The 17,145-nt window shown below is 43.1% G+C and overlaps 1 protein-coding gene across 3 annotated transcripts in view; it reads right to left on the reverse strand.

The window, feature by feature from the left end:
- Positions 1-10,783: 10,783 nt before the first annotated feature.
- The window catches only part of COLQ (collagen like tail subunit of asymmetric acetylcholinesterase), a 37,975-nt gene continuing 31,613 nt past the window's right edge, over positions 10,784-17,145 (reverse strand). For all 3 annotated transcript variants that reach the window (XM_066627368.1, XM_066627367.1, XM_066627369.1), the window contains 5 exons: positions 16,789-16,928; positions 16,277-16,396; positions 14,838-14,958; positions 12,745-12,847; positions 10,784-10,952 (listed from right to left, as the gene is read on the reverse strand). In XM_066627368.1, the coding sequence (XP_066483465.1) occupies positions 10,883-10,952; positions 12,745-12,847; positions 14,838-14,958; positions 16,277-16,396; positions 16,789-16,928 (554 nt within the window). In that variant the 3' untranslated portion in view covers positions 10,784-10,882. The remainder of the gene's footprint in view (positions 10,953-12,744; positions 12,848-14,837; positions 14,959-16,276; positions 16,397-16,788; positions 16,929-17,145) is intronic.

Genomic DNA, 17,145 nt, shown 5'->3' on the forward strand with positions numbered 1-17,145 from the left:
CAGTTGCATATCATCATATTTTCATGTACTAATACGCCAGATGATCTGGAATTGGATAGACTAATGGACCAGTAAACTATATGATGAGAGCCTTAGGGCGCAATCCTAACCCCTTATGTCAGTACTTGCCAACACTGGCATAGCGGTGCCAATGGGACGTGTGCTGCATCCTGCAGTTGGGTGTCATTCACAGAGGCCTCCTCAAAGCAAGGGAATGTTTGTTCCCTTACCTCAGAGCTGAATTGCCCTTAAGTCAGTGCTGGAAAGCACTGACATAAGGGGTTAGGATTGCGCCCTCAATGATACAAAGTCAAAGGATTCTTAAGCCAAAGGAATACTTTTCTTTAAATAAAAAATAAAGAGGAGTATCCTAGTCACATAATAGCAGAAAGCCTGCAGCTCTAATAATATTTATTCCCTCACCTCTCCCTTTACTGAACAAATTGCATGACTTGAAACGTGACAACCCTTGTGCAATGGGGCACTGGGTATGTCCCAGAGACAATAAAACTGGAGTTTTCCAAATGAGCTGTAGAGTGCAATTCGTGGATGTCAATAATGAAAGCACCTTTTGATTTTAACGGCTCGGAATTCCTGTAATTCAATGGTTATTTTCGCCGTAATAAAGTTGGTGTACAGCTCTTATATCCATTTATAAGAATGGGGAAGCTTGTCTTGACAAGATACCCATGTTGTGCAATGATATTGGCATGATGGTCTCGGTCATGAGCTTTGGGCTTAGAAAGAATTTAAGAACCAGAGTACGTGTATACTTGCATGCTAATCTTTAAGTTAGTGACTTGGCCCTCAACCTGCCTGAAATGATGGGTTTTTAACCACTACACTTTGCACTTTTGCTTCCAAGAAACAGAAAACCCAGACAAGCAAAGTGCTAGTCATGCTTACTGCTAGTCATCCAGTTGCCTTTGAAGAATCACTTGCAAGCATCAGCCTTCTTTTGAAGTGTTCATTTCACTTACAGATTCTGAATCAACGACTGCACAGCATTAGGGCGCTCTGACATTTCAGAGGTCTTATTTCTCTTCCCTTGCTTGCAAAGTCCGTAGAACAAGGGTCTCCAAACTAGGGTCCACAGGCCAGATCTGGTACACCAAGAAAAGCCTCTCGGGTATGGCGATGGCAAAGCCTTACCATTCCACCCTGCTACCTCCCATCATCACACCCAATCTTTGTAGAAACTGGTGCTGGGCAGCTGCTTCCCCCAGGGAATCGGGATGCAGAGCCTTCCGGCATACAGTGTGAGTTTCTGCAATGATCAGGCTCAATGATGGGAGGAGGTAGGGTGGAATAGTAAAGTTTCACTCATGCCAGGTCCAAGAGGCTTTTCTTGGTGCATCACAGGATGTACACTGCCTTAGAAGAACAAATGCTGAATAGTAAAGGGGGAAGGAAGGCAGCACAGAAGAAACTGCCAATTTAGACTTTCTGCTTGAATACAAATGTTGTTGGCAACCTTCAGTCTCAAAAGACTATGGTATTGCGCTCTGAATGGTGGTTCTGGAACAGCATCTAGTGTGGCTGAAAAGGCCGATTCGGGAGTGACAATCCCTTCCACATTGGGAGCAAGTGCAGTCTGTCCCTGGTCTTTCTCTTTGGCTGTGGGCCTTCCTTCTTTGTCTCTTTGCCTCAGACTGTTGGCCAAGTGTCTCTTCAAACTGGAAGAGGCCATGCTGCACAGCCTGCCTCCAAGCGGGCTGCTCAGAGGCCAGGATTTCCCACCTGCTGAGGTCCACTCCTAAGGCCTTCAGATTCCTCTTGCAGATGTCCTTGTATCACAGCTGTGGTCTATCTGTAGGGCACTTTCCTTGCACGAGTTCTCCATAGAGGAGATCCTTTGGGATCCGGCCATCATCCATTCTCACGACATGACCGAGCCAACGCAAGCGTCTCTGTTTCAGCAGTGCATACATGCTAGGGATTCTAGCTCATTCCAGGACTGTGTTGTTTGGAACTTTGTCCTGCCAGGTGATGCCAAGGATGCATCGGAGGCAGCGCATGTGGAAAGCGTTCCGTTTCCTCTCCTGTTGTGAGCGAAGAGTCCATGACTCGCGGCAGTACAGAAGTGTACTCAGGACGCAAGCTCTGTATTTGAATACAAATAAGCTTCATGAATTTAGAGATGTGCTGGAGGTGAAATGTTGGGCAAGAGACAGCGATTAACCCTAGTGTTCAAATGGAGGTGTCTTCAACAGTTCCTATGCGTAAAGCAATAGTGCTGCTGTATGCATTTCATTGGGTCTGATAACTGCATGCTCAAACATTTGATGATGATCCTACCATTCCCCATTGAACATATACACTGTGATGCCACTCTTGGGCTGGTGGCAGTGGATTAGAACTGCCAAGTCTTGTCCCACTAAGCTTTGCCTCCAAACCAAAGAGGAAGAGTGGGGCATGGAAAGGGAGTGAGCACTACACGCTAGTCACCCTCTGTCCTGGGTCAGCTGGTGGTCATTGGTAACTCACCTAGCTCTTCATTATGTGCACCTAGTGGCGTTCATCAGTAGAATACAATATGAAAAATATAATAAAAAATCAACTAAAACAATATGTGCTAGCAGTCTGAAAATGAACTGCAAATGTTTTTGCTGCATTTACATGTGCATTGAAGCCAGTAACAGCTTCCCAGTGCACATGCAAAGTGGACATGTATTCAATGGTCATATGAGATCCATTTACATACAATTTATGGTCTCTTTCCTACATGGAAGTGCTTTGCCATTTAAGTGACCTTTACATGCTGAGACATACGGTTGTACCCAAAGAAGCTGACTCCTGAATAAGTATTACTGAAATCTACGGAGACAGCTTAGCAATGACTAACCTCTGTTCCATTCATTTCAATACAACTTCACATTGATTCACTTCACCAGGATACAGAGTAAATAAGGAAGTAGAGAGGTGCAAATCCCTAGGATGGAGACAGTCTAGCCAGCTATTCTTCTCTCCGCAGCACTTCTGCTTTGCTACCCTCTCACTTTTTGTATGCTGAGATTGCAGGAGAAGCAGGAAGACAGCAGCAGTAGAGAGACCTTTGTGATACCCTGCCAATCTGCTGCCTTAGTTTGTCTTATGGGCAGGTTTGCCCTGTGGGTCTGAGCCTTCTGCTGTGACCCAATCAGAAGTGAGAGCAGATGTTTGCAAGGTACCCCCCAACACATCCTTCTGAAAAATCAGAAGCCTGATCCATTGTGAAACTTCAGCTAAGTACTGTAGAAGGCCTTGGAGTGTTGTTCCCTGTCATTTTCACTATGAGGCAGTCTTCACCAACCTACCAGCTGAGGAGACACCAATGAAATAAATGAACTGATAATCATGGCTGTGGGGAGAGAGATTTTAAAGCAGCAAAAGCTTGCCTGCTAGCTTCTTACAGTCTGCATTCAGTCATAAACACTGGAGGATGTGGTCACAATATTTATTTGTTTAGCAATCTGTAAGCGTCATTGAACATAATGGAACTTGCATCTGAGTAGACATGCATAGGATTACGCTGTGTGCCTCCTTGTGAATGACTTTTTGTTGAAAATTGGTATACACATAACAACAAACCAGTCAATAACATCTATCTGTGTGAAAATAACATCATCATCATCAATGGATACTGCTTTCTGCAACAGGCCTTTAAATCAAGTGTTCACTGTATTATGGAACTAATGTGTTGCTATGACTGTACTGTACAAAGACAGAATTAAAGATTGGAGGATGTAATTCAGCATCTTTAGACTCTCCACGTTCACTTTTAAAATTCACGTTTCTAGCTCTCATTGTGAATGCATGTGACGTTTCAGAGGAAAAGGCTTAGGAACACAGGAGAAGGGCACTGGTAATAAGGACTGCCCGTGGTCAGGAGTGGGTTTCAGGGCTCCCCAATCATTCCTTTGTACATTAATTGCACTATGAAAATGTCCTTAATAATGCATTATAAATAATTCCATGTTTTTGGGTATCTTGGTGCAGAATTGTGCTGCTGCTAGTAGCATACGCCGATCTGAACAGTCCTGAAATGTAGGAACATTAATTTTCTGCTGGAACCTGTCTTCTCCAGCAGGCCCTGTGAACAACACTGTGGCACCCTGCCAACCTCACCCCAATTAATTTAGCATCTGTTTGCCGAGCTGAAATTGTCAGGTCATATCCCATCTTCAGAGACTAGACGTGTCTCACATATTTTCCAGTCAGTCACCGTTTTTCCACTTGGTTTTTGCTTAACAGCTGGCTGGCCTCCAGCCTCCTTCGTGCAAGTGAGAAGCCATTCATCATTATTGGGGTTCGCAGGGTCCTCTCCAAGGGACAATCACCATTCTTTCCCTGTAACTTGATATGGGGATATGAGCTCAGGTAAGGAGTACTGAACGTGACACCTAAGTCACATCCCCAGCACATCATGTATTAGGTGAATGAATCCTATCAAATGCTAAAGCTTTATATAGTGGCAACGCAGCTAAGGTGACATACTTACTTGACCAAAATAAGTCTTTAGAGCGCAGTAAACACTATTTTTACTCTGCTGTGGGTTTCTCTTGGCTTCTTTGTGCAGCATGTGCATTGAATTCCCTCTTTACTGTAAACCTCTGGGTTGCCAAAATTATCAGAGGAGACAAGCTTGGGATATTACCACATTTTTCCCCCCTGTGGAAACTTGGGATGATCTGCTAAGACAGGATTGCTAGATATGTGTCCTTCAAGCCTCGATTTAGCCTGCAATTGAGGCAGAGCTGGGCGGGTATCCCTTCAGAGAAGAAATCCATTCTGAAGTGCTGACAGTATGGAAACTCTTCATTCAGTTACTCCACACTGTTTCTCCAGAGCTAATGTGAACAGAGAAATCTGAGACACTCCACAACTGAAGGGAGCCTGGGTCGGATGATGTATCTACCACTGGCTCTATTATAAAAGGTTACTGCTAATGAAAAAAAAACAAAACCCTTGAGCATTGATGGAAGGGCCTGCTGCTGAATGGCATTTCTTGAGCCAGTGAAAGCTGTTGCATTGTTTTGGAGATGTTTGGGTTCCTCTCAGTCCTCCTTTCTTTTCAGAAACACAAGTGCTAATCTTGGCTGTTGCAGAAACCTCTTGTTCCGCAGGCACCCCACCCGAGCACTCACTAAACAAATGATTTGCAATGGCCCAAGTTTGTGCTTTCACAAAAAACGTAAGGGGAGTGCTTATCAAATTTTATTTTTTTAAGCTGTTCCAGAACTCTAGCCTGCAACTCAAAGTGAAGACTGCAAAAGTTTTCAGAAGTCAATTAAAAAAAAACTAAGAAACAGACTTTTGCAGCTTCCCAAGCCAGTGCTCTGCTCCCACTTAATTGAGACAAATTACTGATCTCAAGTGGCTTCTGTTAAGCCCTCACATCCTGCATTTCTCAGCTGTAAATAAGGTTGCTACCTTTTGACTCTTCTGTCCCTGCAGCAGCCCTGTCCCCGTGATCTGCAGCTATTGTATTGGCAACCTTCAGTCTCGAAAGACTATGGTATCGCGCTCTGAAAGGTGGTTCTGGCAGGTTCTGCAGTGGTTCTGCAGCTATAAGCAAGTGGATAGTGTTTTGGCCATAAAAGCTTTACCACAGAGGTAAAGCTTTTATGGTCAAAACATTACCCAGTTGCAGCCACCATCTGTCTCTGTATAGGTGCAAAATTAAACTAAATCCAAAGACCTGATTTATGGGCAAGCTTTATTCTCAAAACCTTTAATTTCACCTACATATACTCTGAGCTAGACCACACCACTTTCCTTGCAGTGCTCTTTCTTTTCTCCTGTTTGTTAAGGAATGGAACCTTAAAGACATGGGGTATTTATGTGGACTTCTAGCCACCTTGAGGGACATACATAACAAAACCCAATCAAACCTCCAAGACAAAGCCAAGCAAATGACTCACCAGAGTCATAGCCTTTTCACACACAGGAAGATGGGAAAGCAAAATCAAAGCAATGGGGGAGAGGCACATATATAACCAAGTTCTTTTTCTTCTTCTTTTAATTTCCGGTTCTTCATCAAAAATTAAATAAAATAAATCTGTAATGTAATTTCCAGCAGGAGTGCATTCCCTTAATACAATTCTGATTGGCTGACCTTATCAGACACAACATCTCCTTTGCTGAACAAATTGGCATAGGTCTTCTGCGTTGACTGGCTCAGTGATCCCAAATGCAATCAAAACATACCACAGGACTTTTGCTCCAGCCTCTTAGAAGTTGGAGCATTGCCAAATACCAATATAGAAATGAGAAGTGGGGGGTGGGGGAGGAGACTGCTTCATCCTGCACAGCACATCTGTGAAGATACAGCATTAGTACATTAACCAAAGACATGGAATAGAAGGGGGAGAAGGAGGTCTCCTTGCATTTCCCACCAACTCCCCTCCCCCTTCTGCTTTGTCTGGCCAAAGTACATTGCGGAGTCTCTAACAGGTTTAGCAGACAGCCATTAGTGAGTTTACAAAAAGGCTTTACATTCAACAGTAGTCTTTTTGTGTTCACTTTCTTGCCAGCATCACATAGCAAAGGTTAAAGAATCTTTTAGCCTTTGATGGACTGCTTGCTGGGAACAAGTAATTAATCTGCAGTGCATTGCTCTGGAGCAAGGGTGTCCAAAGCTTTTGGCAGGAGGGCCACATCATCTCTCTGACACTTTGTCGGGAGCCGGGGGGGGGGGAAGGAATTAATTTACATTTAAAATTAGAATAAATTTACATAAATTTACTTAAATGAATATATTAAAGATGAACTTATATGAAGGTCTTGCAGTAGCTCAAGGCCTATAAAAGGCCTTGCACAAAGCAAGGCTGGCTTTCCTTTGCCACCGCTATTGCATCACAGACGTGAAACAGCAAGCAGTGGAGGGTGACCTCATCCCACAGCTCACGTGAGAGGTTAAACAGTCACCCTCACGCTGAGAGCAGTTGCGTCCGGCCAGCACAGGCACCAGCAAGTCTCTGGAGGGCCAGAGGCTCATTGGAGACTGGGGGCTCCCTGAGGGCTGCATTGGGAGTCCTCAAGGGTCACAAATGGCCCCAGGGCCAGGGTTTGGGCACCCCGGCTCTGGAGGATATGCTGAGAGTGTGTTCCTGTGTTTCAAGAGTAGCAAGATCTACACCATGGGGTGCTGAGTCTTGGGGCAAGGGCTAATTCTTGGCCCTTAAAAACAACCAAATAAACAACATGTTGGGGTGGGGGTAAGCATACCAAACAGCTGCAGCAATGCCACTAAAAGTTCAAGAGGACAGGAGGGGCTCTGGCTGGTACCAGAAGGTAACAAAGGCCCTGGGTGCAACCACCAAGAAAGCTCTTTCCAGTCACCACCTGCCTTATCTCAGAAGGTAAGAAAAGGGCTTCTGAAGATTACCTTAACTAAGCACTTTGGGCCCTTCTGCTGCAGTTTACCACCTGTAGTCCCACTTCACTGTTTTTAATGGGAAGAAAAAAAAAAACTTTCATGGAAAGTCCATGGAAGCATTTTCCTAATAAAAATAGCATGTGAGGAGGTGCAATTCGAACTGGAACCACAGTGGGCTCCTTTTGCCCCTACTGCAGTTTCATCCTGTTTCAGCCCCCCCCCCCCCAAACTACTTTGAAAAAATCAAAACACACTGGGCCATGTTGTGCATTTATTGCAATGTGTTGTTTGGCTCTCATATTTAGCAAGCGGACAGCAACAGTCTCTGTTCAATCTAACACAGCATCTCTCCCAATGGCTATTGATGATATGTCCCTTATGCCTTCATTTTATTTTTTTTAAAGATTGTGAGCCCCTTTGGAACAGGGAAACACTTTCTCATCTCTTTGCTATGTAACCTGCTGCAAGAACTCTTTTGTAGCAATGTGGTATAAAGGGCTTGTCCAAAACTTCCTGGTACTTGAGTGGTACGCCAAATATCACTCCCCTTATCTGCTGATGCAGCTGCCACCTCCACTGCTCCTCTTCATCCTGCTCCTTGGATTCAGGAAGGAAGAGAGGAGAGTAAGTGTGGAGAGAAGAGTAGTGGGCTAGAGTGTTAGAGAAGTCTAGACCACCACTCTCTTCTTCACCACACTTCTGTTTCTCTCTTCCTGTCTGAATCCTCGATCAGCCCTGTATACAGTTTTGCCACAAAAGAGTACTCAAAGCAGATTATACAACCATCATTTGTACAAGCATTTTGGTAGATCTAGCTCCTGTACAACTGAGGGCTAATTACTCAGACCACTGAACAATGTTGATATCTTTATAATGCCCCAATGCCTTTATGACTTGAGCCATTCTACCAACTGACACAAAGAGGCTTTCTTCTTGACGGATGTGGCCATTGGGCTCCTGGAATATCCCTTTGTTGTCCAGCAACAGATCTAATCATATGATGCAAATCACATTGACATTTCAGATTGCATAAACCAAATTGCAAACAACAGCCATCAATCAGCCCTCCATGTAAAAAGGTAAATGCAGAAGTTTTTCATAAGAATCTTCTGGGCACACAGCAACATATCAGTCTGTTGCAGGAAGATACAGGGTCTTGCTGGTTTTAATCTGATTTTTATTATAATTGGGTAATATTCTCCATATTCAACTTCTAGTAACAGGACATACAGTACCAGTTTTACATGCATTTCGAACATACATTTCAGACAGTTAAATGAAAAACAGGAACAATGTCTGATAGGAAGTGATTGTCCTATCTTTATTCACTTAAGCCTGAAGCCATAAATCACTGTATGAAGAATTTACTTTGAAGTCTAGCTAAATTCATAAGACCTTCCATTTGTATCTTAGCATACATTCAACATGAAATTTGCTCATTTGTGTTTGCTGGAAAGGAAACAATCCCAATTGCCATCAAGAAAGGCATAGCCATCTGACCAGTGTTTTTGGAAAAATAACGCATATATACATATAAAATCTATACAGCATGTAGTCTGAATAACATACCACCTACAGGATGACTCCTATAGGATATACAATAGAAATATATACACAGCGAGTTGTATCCAAAGAAAGGAAATTCTAACTAAGCCCTACTGGTGTCTAAGAGACTTAAGTTAGTCATGGTGACTAAGGGCATAACTACATGTTATGATGGATGCATGATATCCATGCGTGTGTGTGTGTGTTGTTTTTTGTTTGGTGGTTGTAAACAATGTTCCAGGAGGGTCTAAAACAAGGCAAAATTGTGGTGTGGGAGGGTAGTGGGTCTTTAGTAATTTGCCCCTGTGATGGTTCCAATCCCAATTGTTCCCTTCAGTGTGTTATTTATTGGGGAGGGGAAAAAATGAAAGCCAAGGAACACCAAGTAACATTGCACATTCTGTGTAATATCTAGCTTGGCCCCCTAACTTGTCCCATTAATTCAGTTGTGTTTAGGCTGGACTCACTTTCTTTGGATTCAGATCCAAAATACTGAATGCCATATAAGATGAAACTGGAAAGCAATTGGGGGACAGGAAACTAGAAGAACTCCATAACTATCCGGTGTAAGGGAATACAACAAGTAACACGTCCTGGCATATAGGCTAAAGTCAAAGTTGAGAATAGCAGTTTTTCAACAATCATTTTTAATTCAGTTGTATGCATTTGAAAATACACTCCCATTCTGTTGCATAAATTGACGGTTCAAATTTCAGGCACATGAACATGAGATGGATGGTGATGATGAGTTTAGAACCTTGGTGTCAACATGGTGCACAGCATGTGTGGCACACAGGATACATGATGAACTAGTTCTCAAGAAGAATCATATGAGTCAATTGCCCTCAAGTCACTTTTGGATGAGAAGTTCATGGATCAGTCCTCAGTCTTCCAATATAGACTGAAATCCTTCCATGTGCTTTGAAATGAAAGTTCACTGATCCTGAATGTTGGCCATGATAATATGCAAGTGTGACTCCTTTCTGAATGCACAATATAAATATACTGTATATCTATTTACATATGTCACATTGCTATATAATTTCTGCTAAATAAAGCTGATCAGTTTCTTTCTCTGCTTAAGCACTTAATCAGATTGTCCCTAGTCAATATATACAGTGTGGCTTCTCGCTAAATTGAATACAGGTGTGCATCGCTTAACAACTTTCTGCTTAACAACGAACCTTATATATGATGGTGATCAAAGAGGCTCTTAATGAGGCAGTCAGGACTCTCATAGCGTTCAGCAGTGTGTCTGTTTACACAACAAAGAGGTTCTGAATGCGAAGAAGAGGCAATATATTTCCAGTAGCCTGTGCAGCCAGCTGGCAGGGAGTGTCTGTTAACACAACAAAAGCACTAGATTGGGCTGAATGTTCGGTTAACAACCTAATCACATAACAACGGGGATTGGAGATTGTATGCCTGCCATTAAGTGAAGCACACCTGTATATCCTTCACACAGCTGAAGCATGTACAAAGTTTTACAGTGTAGTTTAAAAAAAATCTCTAAATATTCCTTATAAACACCGCAACCAGAATATGATTTGTGTTTATACTGGGAAAGTCTTTTTAAAAAAAACAAAAACCTGAAGAGCTTATTTTTAGGACTAACAGTGCTAAGTTGAGGTATTAGTGTATTCTTATGAACTAACTGCATTGAAGTAAAATACAGTATTCCAGTGTGGTCTGGTTTTCTTCTTGTTATACAGGGCACTTCCTGTAAGCAGCCATGGAAAATGTTAAGTCTTAACTGTGAACATTGCTTGCCATTTTTTTTTTCTACTAAGACAGGATGCAGTGGTCCTATTTTCTTCCTGTGTGAGTCAAATCACCATGAGCAGCATTCCATTGGTTGTCTCATCAGAGATGGGTTGATGGGGTTTTTTTTTTGTCTATTGGCCTGTCTTCGATGATAGCATAGCACCTGATATACGAATGTCATATGTGGGATACTCACCTGCCTCCTTCCACTCTTCATGTAAAATATCGGCACTCTGTAGAATCAATGTAGCAATAAGAAGTACATCGTAGTTTCCCATAAGATCTAAAGAAGAAGAGAGTAAAAACAATTCATGACATAGGAAACCTTTTGCTCTTGTGACATTTTGACTTTTCTTTTGCAATTACTACCATTATTAAGAATATTTATATCTCATTCAAGCTGCTTTGGAAAGTTGGTGCCAAATTTACCAGATGATTTTAAGATTTTAATTTTGATCAGGATGTGGGTAAGTGGATTCTGACTGCAATTTTCTGGAAGAAGAAAGCAAATTAATGAGGGAGGACATCAGAAAACTCATGTTGCCCACTGGACAACAGCCCAGGGTAAGGAACTCCTCCAGTGCTTTCATGCCCCTTACCTGGCTGACAGCGGTGCAATTAGCCCCAACCAACAACAAGCCCCCCCCCCACAGCATTGCTCAAATATGGTGCATGGCCCAGCTGATAGATGGGCAGTGCCACCAGAGAGAGAGTGAGTGAAACTTCTCCTCAGTAGCAGATAAAACCTTCTTCTTTCAATCTACCACCCCGCCCCTCACCCAAATACACACACACACACACACACACACACACACACACACGCACACGCACACGCACATGCACACGCACGCACTTCAGTGTTTTCTTGCATTTAAGGAAGACTAAGAAATATCATAGCTGCTGCTATCCTATTACATAACCCTAGGATGGAACCTCTAGTTATCAAAATCGTGATCTGAAATCCAACCTTTTAAATCTTCAACAGTCATGCTTGCTTTCTTAATTTTTTCACAACGTATTTATGTAGCAGTATCAGTGCACAGGGTGCTGTAGAGAGTTATAATTGCATCTTGACAATTAGCACAGAAAAGGGTTTGTAGAACTGATTTATGGTTTCTTATTTCAGCCAGTTAGCACATTATTCTTTCATGGGCTATGAGGACACTGCAGTTAATTTCATTTGCGAATTTAATGTTTTTTGTTAAGTGATACAAAACAGCATGATAGAAGTTCTGCAGATAAAGTTCTGATGAGAGAAAGCTATTTATACCAAAGCATGCAGCATAGATTACCAGTATGTAAATGTTTCATTCACAAACCCTGCCAGACTAATGGGGACAAATCAGAAGGTGGCCATCTCCATATCGTAAGAGCTCTCAGGCCATTAGACTGGCCTCTTCATGGTCTTCCCACTGACTGAAGTACAAATCTGGGGATGCCATCACTATGTCCCAGTGATGTTTCTTTTTCCCCCTCACTTCCCACAGTGAGGGGGAATAACTCTGTGGCCACCACTGCACTGCAAAAGTTCTTACATTACTGTTTCAGTATTCCCAGTTCAGGGAAAAAAAGTGAGTTAGGGCATCATCCTAACCAACTTCCCAGCACAGAGGTAAGTTAACTCCAATATAAGGGAACAAACATTGCTTTACCTTGAGGAAGCCTCCCCCAAATGCAAGATGTAACATGTGCCCCAGTGGCACAGCTATGCCAGGGCTGGAAAGTTGGTTAGGATTGCGCCCTTAGGAACTGTAATAGGAGGAACTGGGCCTAGAGATGGTGTGCCAAAGGCTTCGCTGTCTATGAAACCAGTCACCTCCTCTGCAGCAATCGCTTCAAGGTGAAGCCAGGGTTAAGCCTTTTTAAATGATCATAATGGGAGATATGTGACAAGAAAAAAGAAATATTGTACAAGCCCTCCATCAATTTCTTGTGGGTAAAAGGGAGGAATAAAACGAATATTTTTCCTACTTTTCCTTTTCCATGCAATTCTTTGTGGATTCCCACTCGTTTGACAAAATTACATGTTTTTTTTTAAATTGAACAACTTTAAAGAAGCCTTAAATTTTCCATACCCAGGAAGATATGTTTTACATGTTAAATATCCAAAGTCTTTCCCATCACAGTCTTCGACGCCTTCGTGCCGGTAGCCATCTCCACAATAAGCATGACGGCATCCTAAGAACATGAACACAAATGAAAAAGCATTGCTTAATCTCTATTTTCAAGTTAGAATAGACCATGAAGGATGGAAAATAGCATGACTCATTCACTCCAACATCAGTGATTTTGGCAGAGATTGCTGCCTCTGTGGGATTTAGCCTCAAACTACGGTAAATCTATTCAAAAGTTAAATGCCAGCTCCTTTTGTTGTACGCGCTGTCCACTCATCCACTTCTTATTCTGAGAATGTGCGACAAGGAAATTGGTTTGGCCTACTAGCTAGGCCCACTAAAAATTTAGAAACACTGCTTGCCCTAAGATTCTCAAATGCATAGGGGAGTCAGTCCTAATTGAACACAGCTCTTTCTTTCACACTAGTATCCAAAATAGGGATGTGTGGGAACATAGCTAGTGTACAGCTCATCATTGCAATGTCAGGTCAGTAACCATGGTCTCACTGTCGTCAGATGTTCTCTGAACATGTGTGTACGCGCATGTGGTGCAGTGAATGAACGAATAACCCCTTAGTGAAAATATGATGACTTTTAGTGACAGTGCACAGGGATGCAGTATTTGGGTTTTTTGTTTTGCTTTGCTTTTTCATATCACATTAATATCATAAGTATTGAGGGCACTAGGTCCAGAGGAATGGACAGCAAGCTCAGTTTTCTATCTTCACAGTAAAGGTGTGAGTGTTGTGAGAAATGGAGTTATCTGCTTTAGAGTCAAGTCATTTTTCAGGATTTCAAAAAGGCTGCCCCATACTTAAAAAAAAAAAGTTAATTACAAAGTAACGATGTTCCTGTTACCTGTTCAGAAAAGACTGTAAGTCTAAAACTTTGAGCCCCTAATTTAATTTGATACCAGAAGGTCATTTCTTCAGGTGACAGGTCATAGCATAATAGTAGAACACATGTCTTGCATATAGAATATCCCAGATTCAATCTGCACTAAATCTAGTTCAAGTATCAGGTAGCAGATGCTGGGAAAGTCTTCCAACTGGGACCCTGGAGAGCAACTGTGATTGAGAGTAGGTAATACTGGGCTAGACAGACCAGTCGGGTGAATCGCTATATACAGTGCTAGTGCCAGACTGCTGGGAGCCCTGGAGCAAAGCCCTGCACTGGTGCGTCCTATGGCTCCTTCTGATATAGTGGCAGTGTAACCATTGCCACTACTATTGAGGGTTCAAGGATCAGCTTAGCCAGCTGGATTTTCTGAGAGACAAGGGCTCTCAGCCAGTGCCCCACCTGACTAACCCCTAATACCACCCTTAAGTATAAGGAAGATTTGTGAGTTCATTTAACCTTGCTTGACACAGGTCACTGTCACAAATTATGCTATAGGGAGAATGATGGTTGTTCCTGCACCAGCAATTGAGTTGGGGTAGTTCCCATCACTGGTTGAGGAGTGCTGCCTAGGATTGTATGCTGGATCCTGTAAACTGCTGTCCCAACATAGTGATGCATTGGAATAGGCTGCCTATTTATTTCAGAATGTCCATGTAAAATAAAGTTAAACATGAGACCTAAATACGTTTAGGGCACAATCCTAGGTTGTGCTGGAATGGACAGGCTGGATTGCCTGCACTGTATCTCAGAATAAGCGGATTTTATTTCCCTTATTCCGTGTCATGAACCAGCCAGCCCTATTGGGCTACTTGGATCTGCACCTGCAATTTCATGGGTGCAAATCTGAGCAACCCCTGGAATGCTGGTCAGGCCAGGGATGCAGGTTAGGAACTGGCCTGCACTGCCGTGGCTGACCCCACCCTGCTTCTAGGCCTGATCTGCCTCCTGGACTGCCCTCCCCACCTCCATCCTGCTTTCCTGCCACCCTTTACAGCTCCCTGTGCTGGCCCGCCTGGGCCAGCGCAAACTTACTGACTCTGGGTGCACTGGCCTAGCCACCTCCAGAGTAGCTGTGAATGCTTTAAGGCACATTCGCGCACAAGGACTTGCACTGGCTGGGGGGGGGGGAGGGTTGAATTGCACTGTAAACCTACTTATACAGTCATCTGTCACAATAGTATTTCCATCATCACATTCTTCTCCGTCTTGAATGATCCCATCTCCACAGGTGGTGCCATCTTCTATAAGGTAGTCCACAGGATAGAAAGGAGTAAGCTGTTGGGGCGGAAAAAACTGCAACTATAATCATCTTTATTTTCTTACAGCACAATCTTATGCTTCTATACTCAGAACTAAGCCCTGTTAAGTTCAATGGGACTTACTCTCATGTGTGTATAGAATTGAAGCCAGGTAATGAAAGGACTGAGAACACTTGACAGCAGTAAAATATAAATTTTTGTTCTTGCTTTCTGAAAATTTAGAATACAGGCATAACCCCGTATCCACAGGGGTTTTGTTTGTGAACCCCCTGTGGTTCAACCATGGATACAGCAAATATCTGCTCCTCCACCCTCTGGAGCCAAGAGGAGCAGAGGGCTTCCCCAGCCTTCTCAATGTCTTATAAGGAATTTAAAAAATCACTTCCAGTTTCATATAGAAACCAGAAGTGACTTTTTCAGCTCTAGGGCTCAGTCTGAGCCTGGCAAAGGCACAGACGGACGTCTGAACTGGGCTCAGAGGACTCTTCGGAGGCAAGGGAAGCAGAGTTCCCCTCGCCTCCAGAGGGGGTGTGCACTGGAGGGGGGCACTGCGGACCCAATCCATGGATAACTGAATTAGCGGATATGGAATCCTTGGATACAGGTGCCCCCTGGAGGTTAGGATTGTGCCCTCAGTAACTTAGTAAATACATCTGGAGCCTTTTCAAATGAAACATGCCCAAACCAAAATGTTAAGATTATTTTATGGTGGGCATTGAGTTACACCTGAGTCTTTGGTGAAGGGGTGTAATTTACAAATCTTTGCTTGTTTCCATAAACTGTACTCCATGATCATAGAAACATCACATCTCAGGGTTGAGGCCAACATAATCCTGCTGTTTCCTTAATCCCATCCCCCTCACACCCATACACACACAACAAGTTAAGCATTAGAGCAAGGGTCTCTAAACCCCGGCCTGGGGGCCAGATGTGGCCCGCGACAAGCCTCTATCTGGCCCGCAGTCAGCCTCTTGTCCCCTGAAAGCCTCTGGCCCACTCAACTGTACATGACCAGAGCTATGATCTGGTTGTGTCTGGAGGGTGTTCTGAGGGCCAGGGAGGTTGAATGAATGAGCCCATTCACTCATTTATTCACTCATCTAAGTTCCATCTCTAATTTATTTATTTAAATTTTATATTTAATTATTTTCCAGCCCTCAACACCATGCCAGATATTTGATGCACCCTTCTGGCCAAAAAGTTTGGAGACCCCTGCATTAGAGGGAAGACACACATGAACCTGTAGCCAGTGCCTCAAGATTACTGAAAACTTAAAAGACAAATGTTTCGGCATCCACCGAACAAAATGCTTACAAAGATTGCACTTTTTTTACCTGGATTGGAAGCCATCCAAAAGTATCCTTGAAATACAGTGATCTCTGATCTCTTCGAAATGCTAAGGCATTTTCTGTATTTAGCCTATCCAATTCTTCCCGATTATTCACCACAAAAATCTGGAACAGAGAGAGAAAAGGCAATACGGGAAAACTAGATTGTCACAGTATTTACATTAGCAAAATAATACATTGCAACAGAGACTTAAGGATTTATTCCAAGCCTATAGACTCAGGCTCAATATCTCCAGCTGATCCCCTCCCCAGGAAAGTATTGATAAAATTTAATTAAAAAATATATGCCAACTTTTTGCCATTCACCCACTTCTTATTTTGAGCATCCATAATAAGTTGGAACAAGACTCATACCCAGAAATTAATGTGTCATACCTTCAAACCTGACCATAGCGGCTCTCATTGAGCTGACCAAAGCCGCAGCCTAATGCTGCTGCTCATGAGATGATCCATGCTTACACAACTGGCCCATAGTAGCTCGGATCAAACTTACTTACAGCAGGAACTTTTGAATAGACTTGTCCGAACAGTGGTTCCTCATAGGATGGGATATTCATATTTTGCTGGGGGTTGCAGAGACATTTCCCCGGAGGTCCAGGAGGTCCTCTTTCCCCTTTTGGCCCCATTGTTAGTTGCCCTAGAAAATATGAGGTTACCATTATAGGCAGCTGCTGACATGGAGAAAGTAATCCTGAAAAAGAGAACTACGGCGACGTCTACCCACAGGTTAGCTATATAACATCTGGAATCCAGGGGCTCAGGGTTAGTTCATTCGTGGGACTAACCAGAGGTAGTCCTTTGGGGAATAGGGTTGCCAGCTCTGATTGCACCTGTCCCTGGAGATTTTTTTCCCC

Source organism: Tiliqua scincoides, chromosome 5 (assembly GCF_035046505.1).
Source record: "Tiliqua scincoides isolate rTilSci1 chromosome 5, rTilSci1.hap2, whole genome shotgun sequence".
NCBI classification, from domain to species: Eukaryota; Metazoa; Chordata; class Lepidosauria; order Squamata; family Scincidae; genus Tiliqua; species Tiliqua scincoides.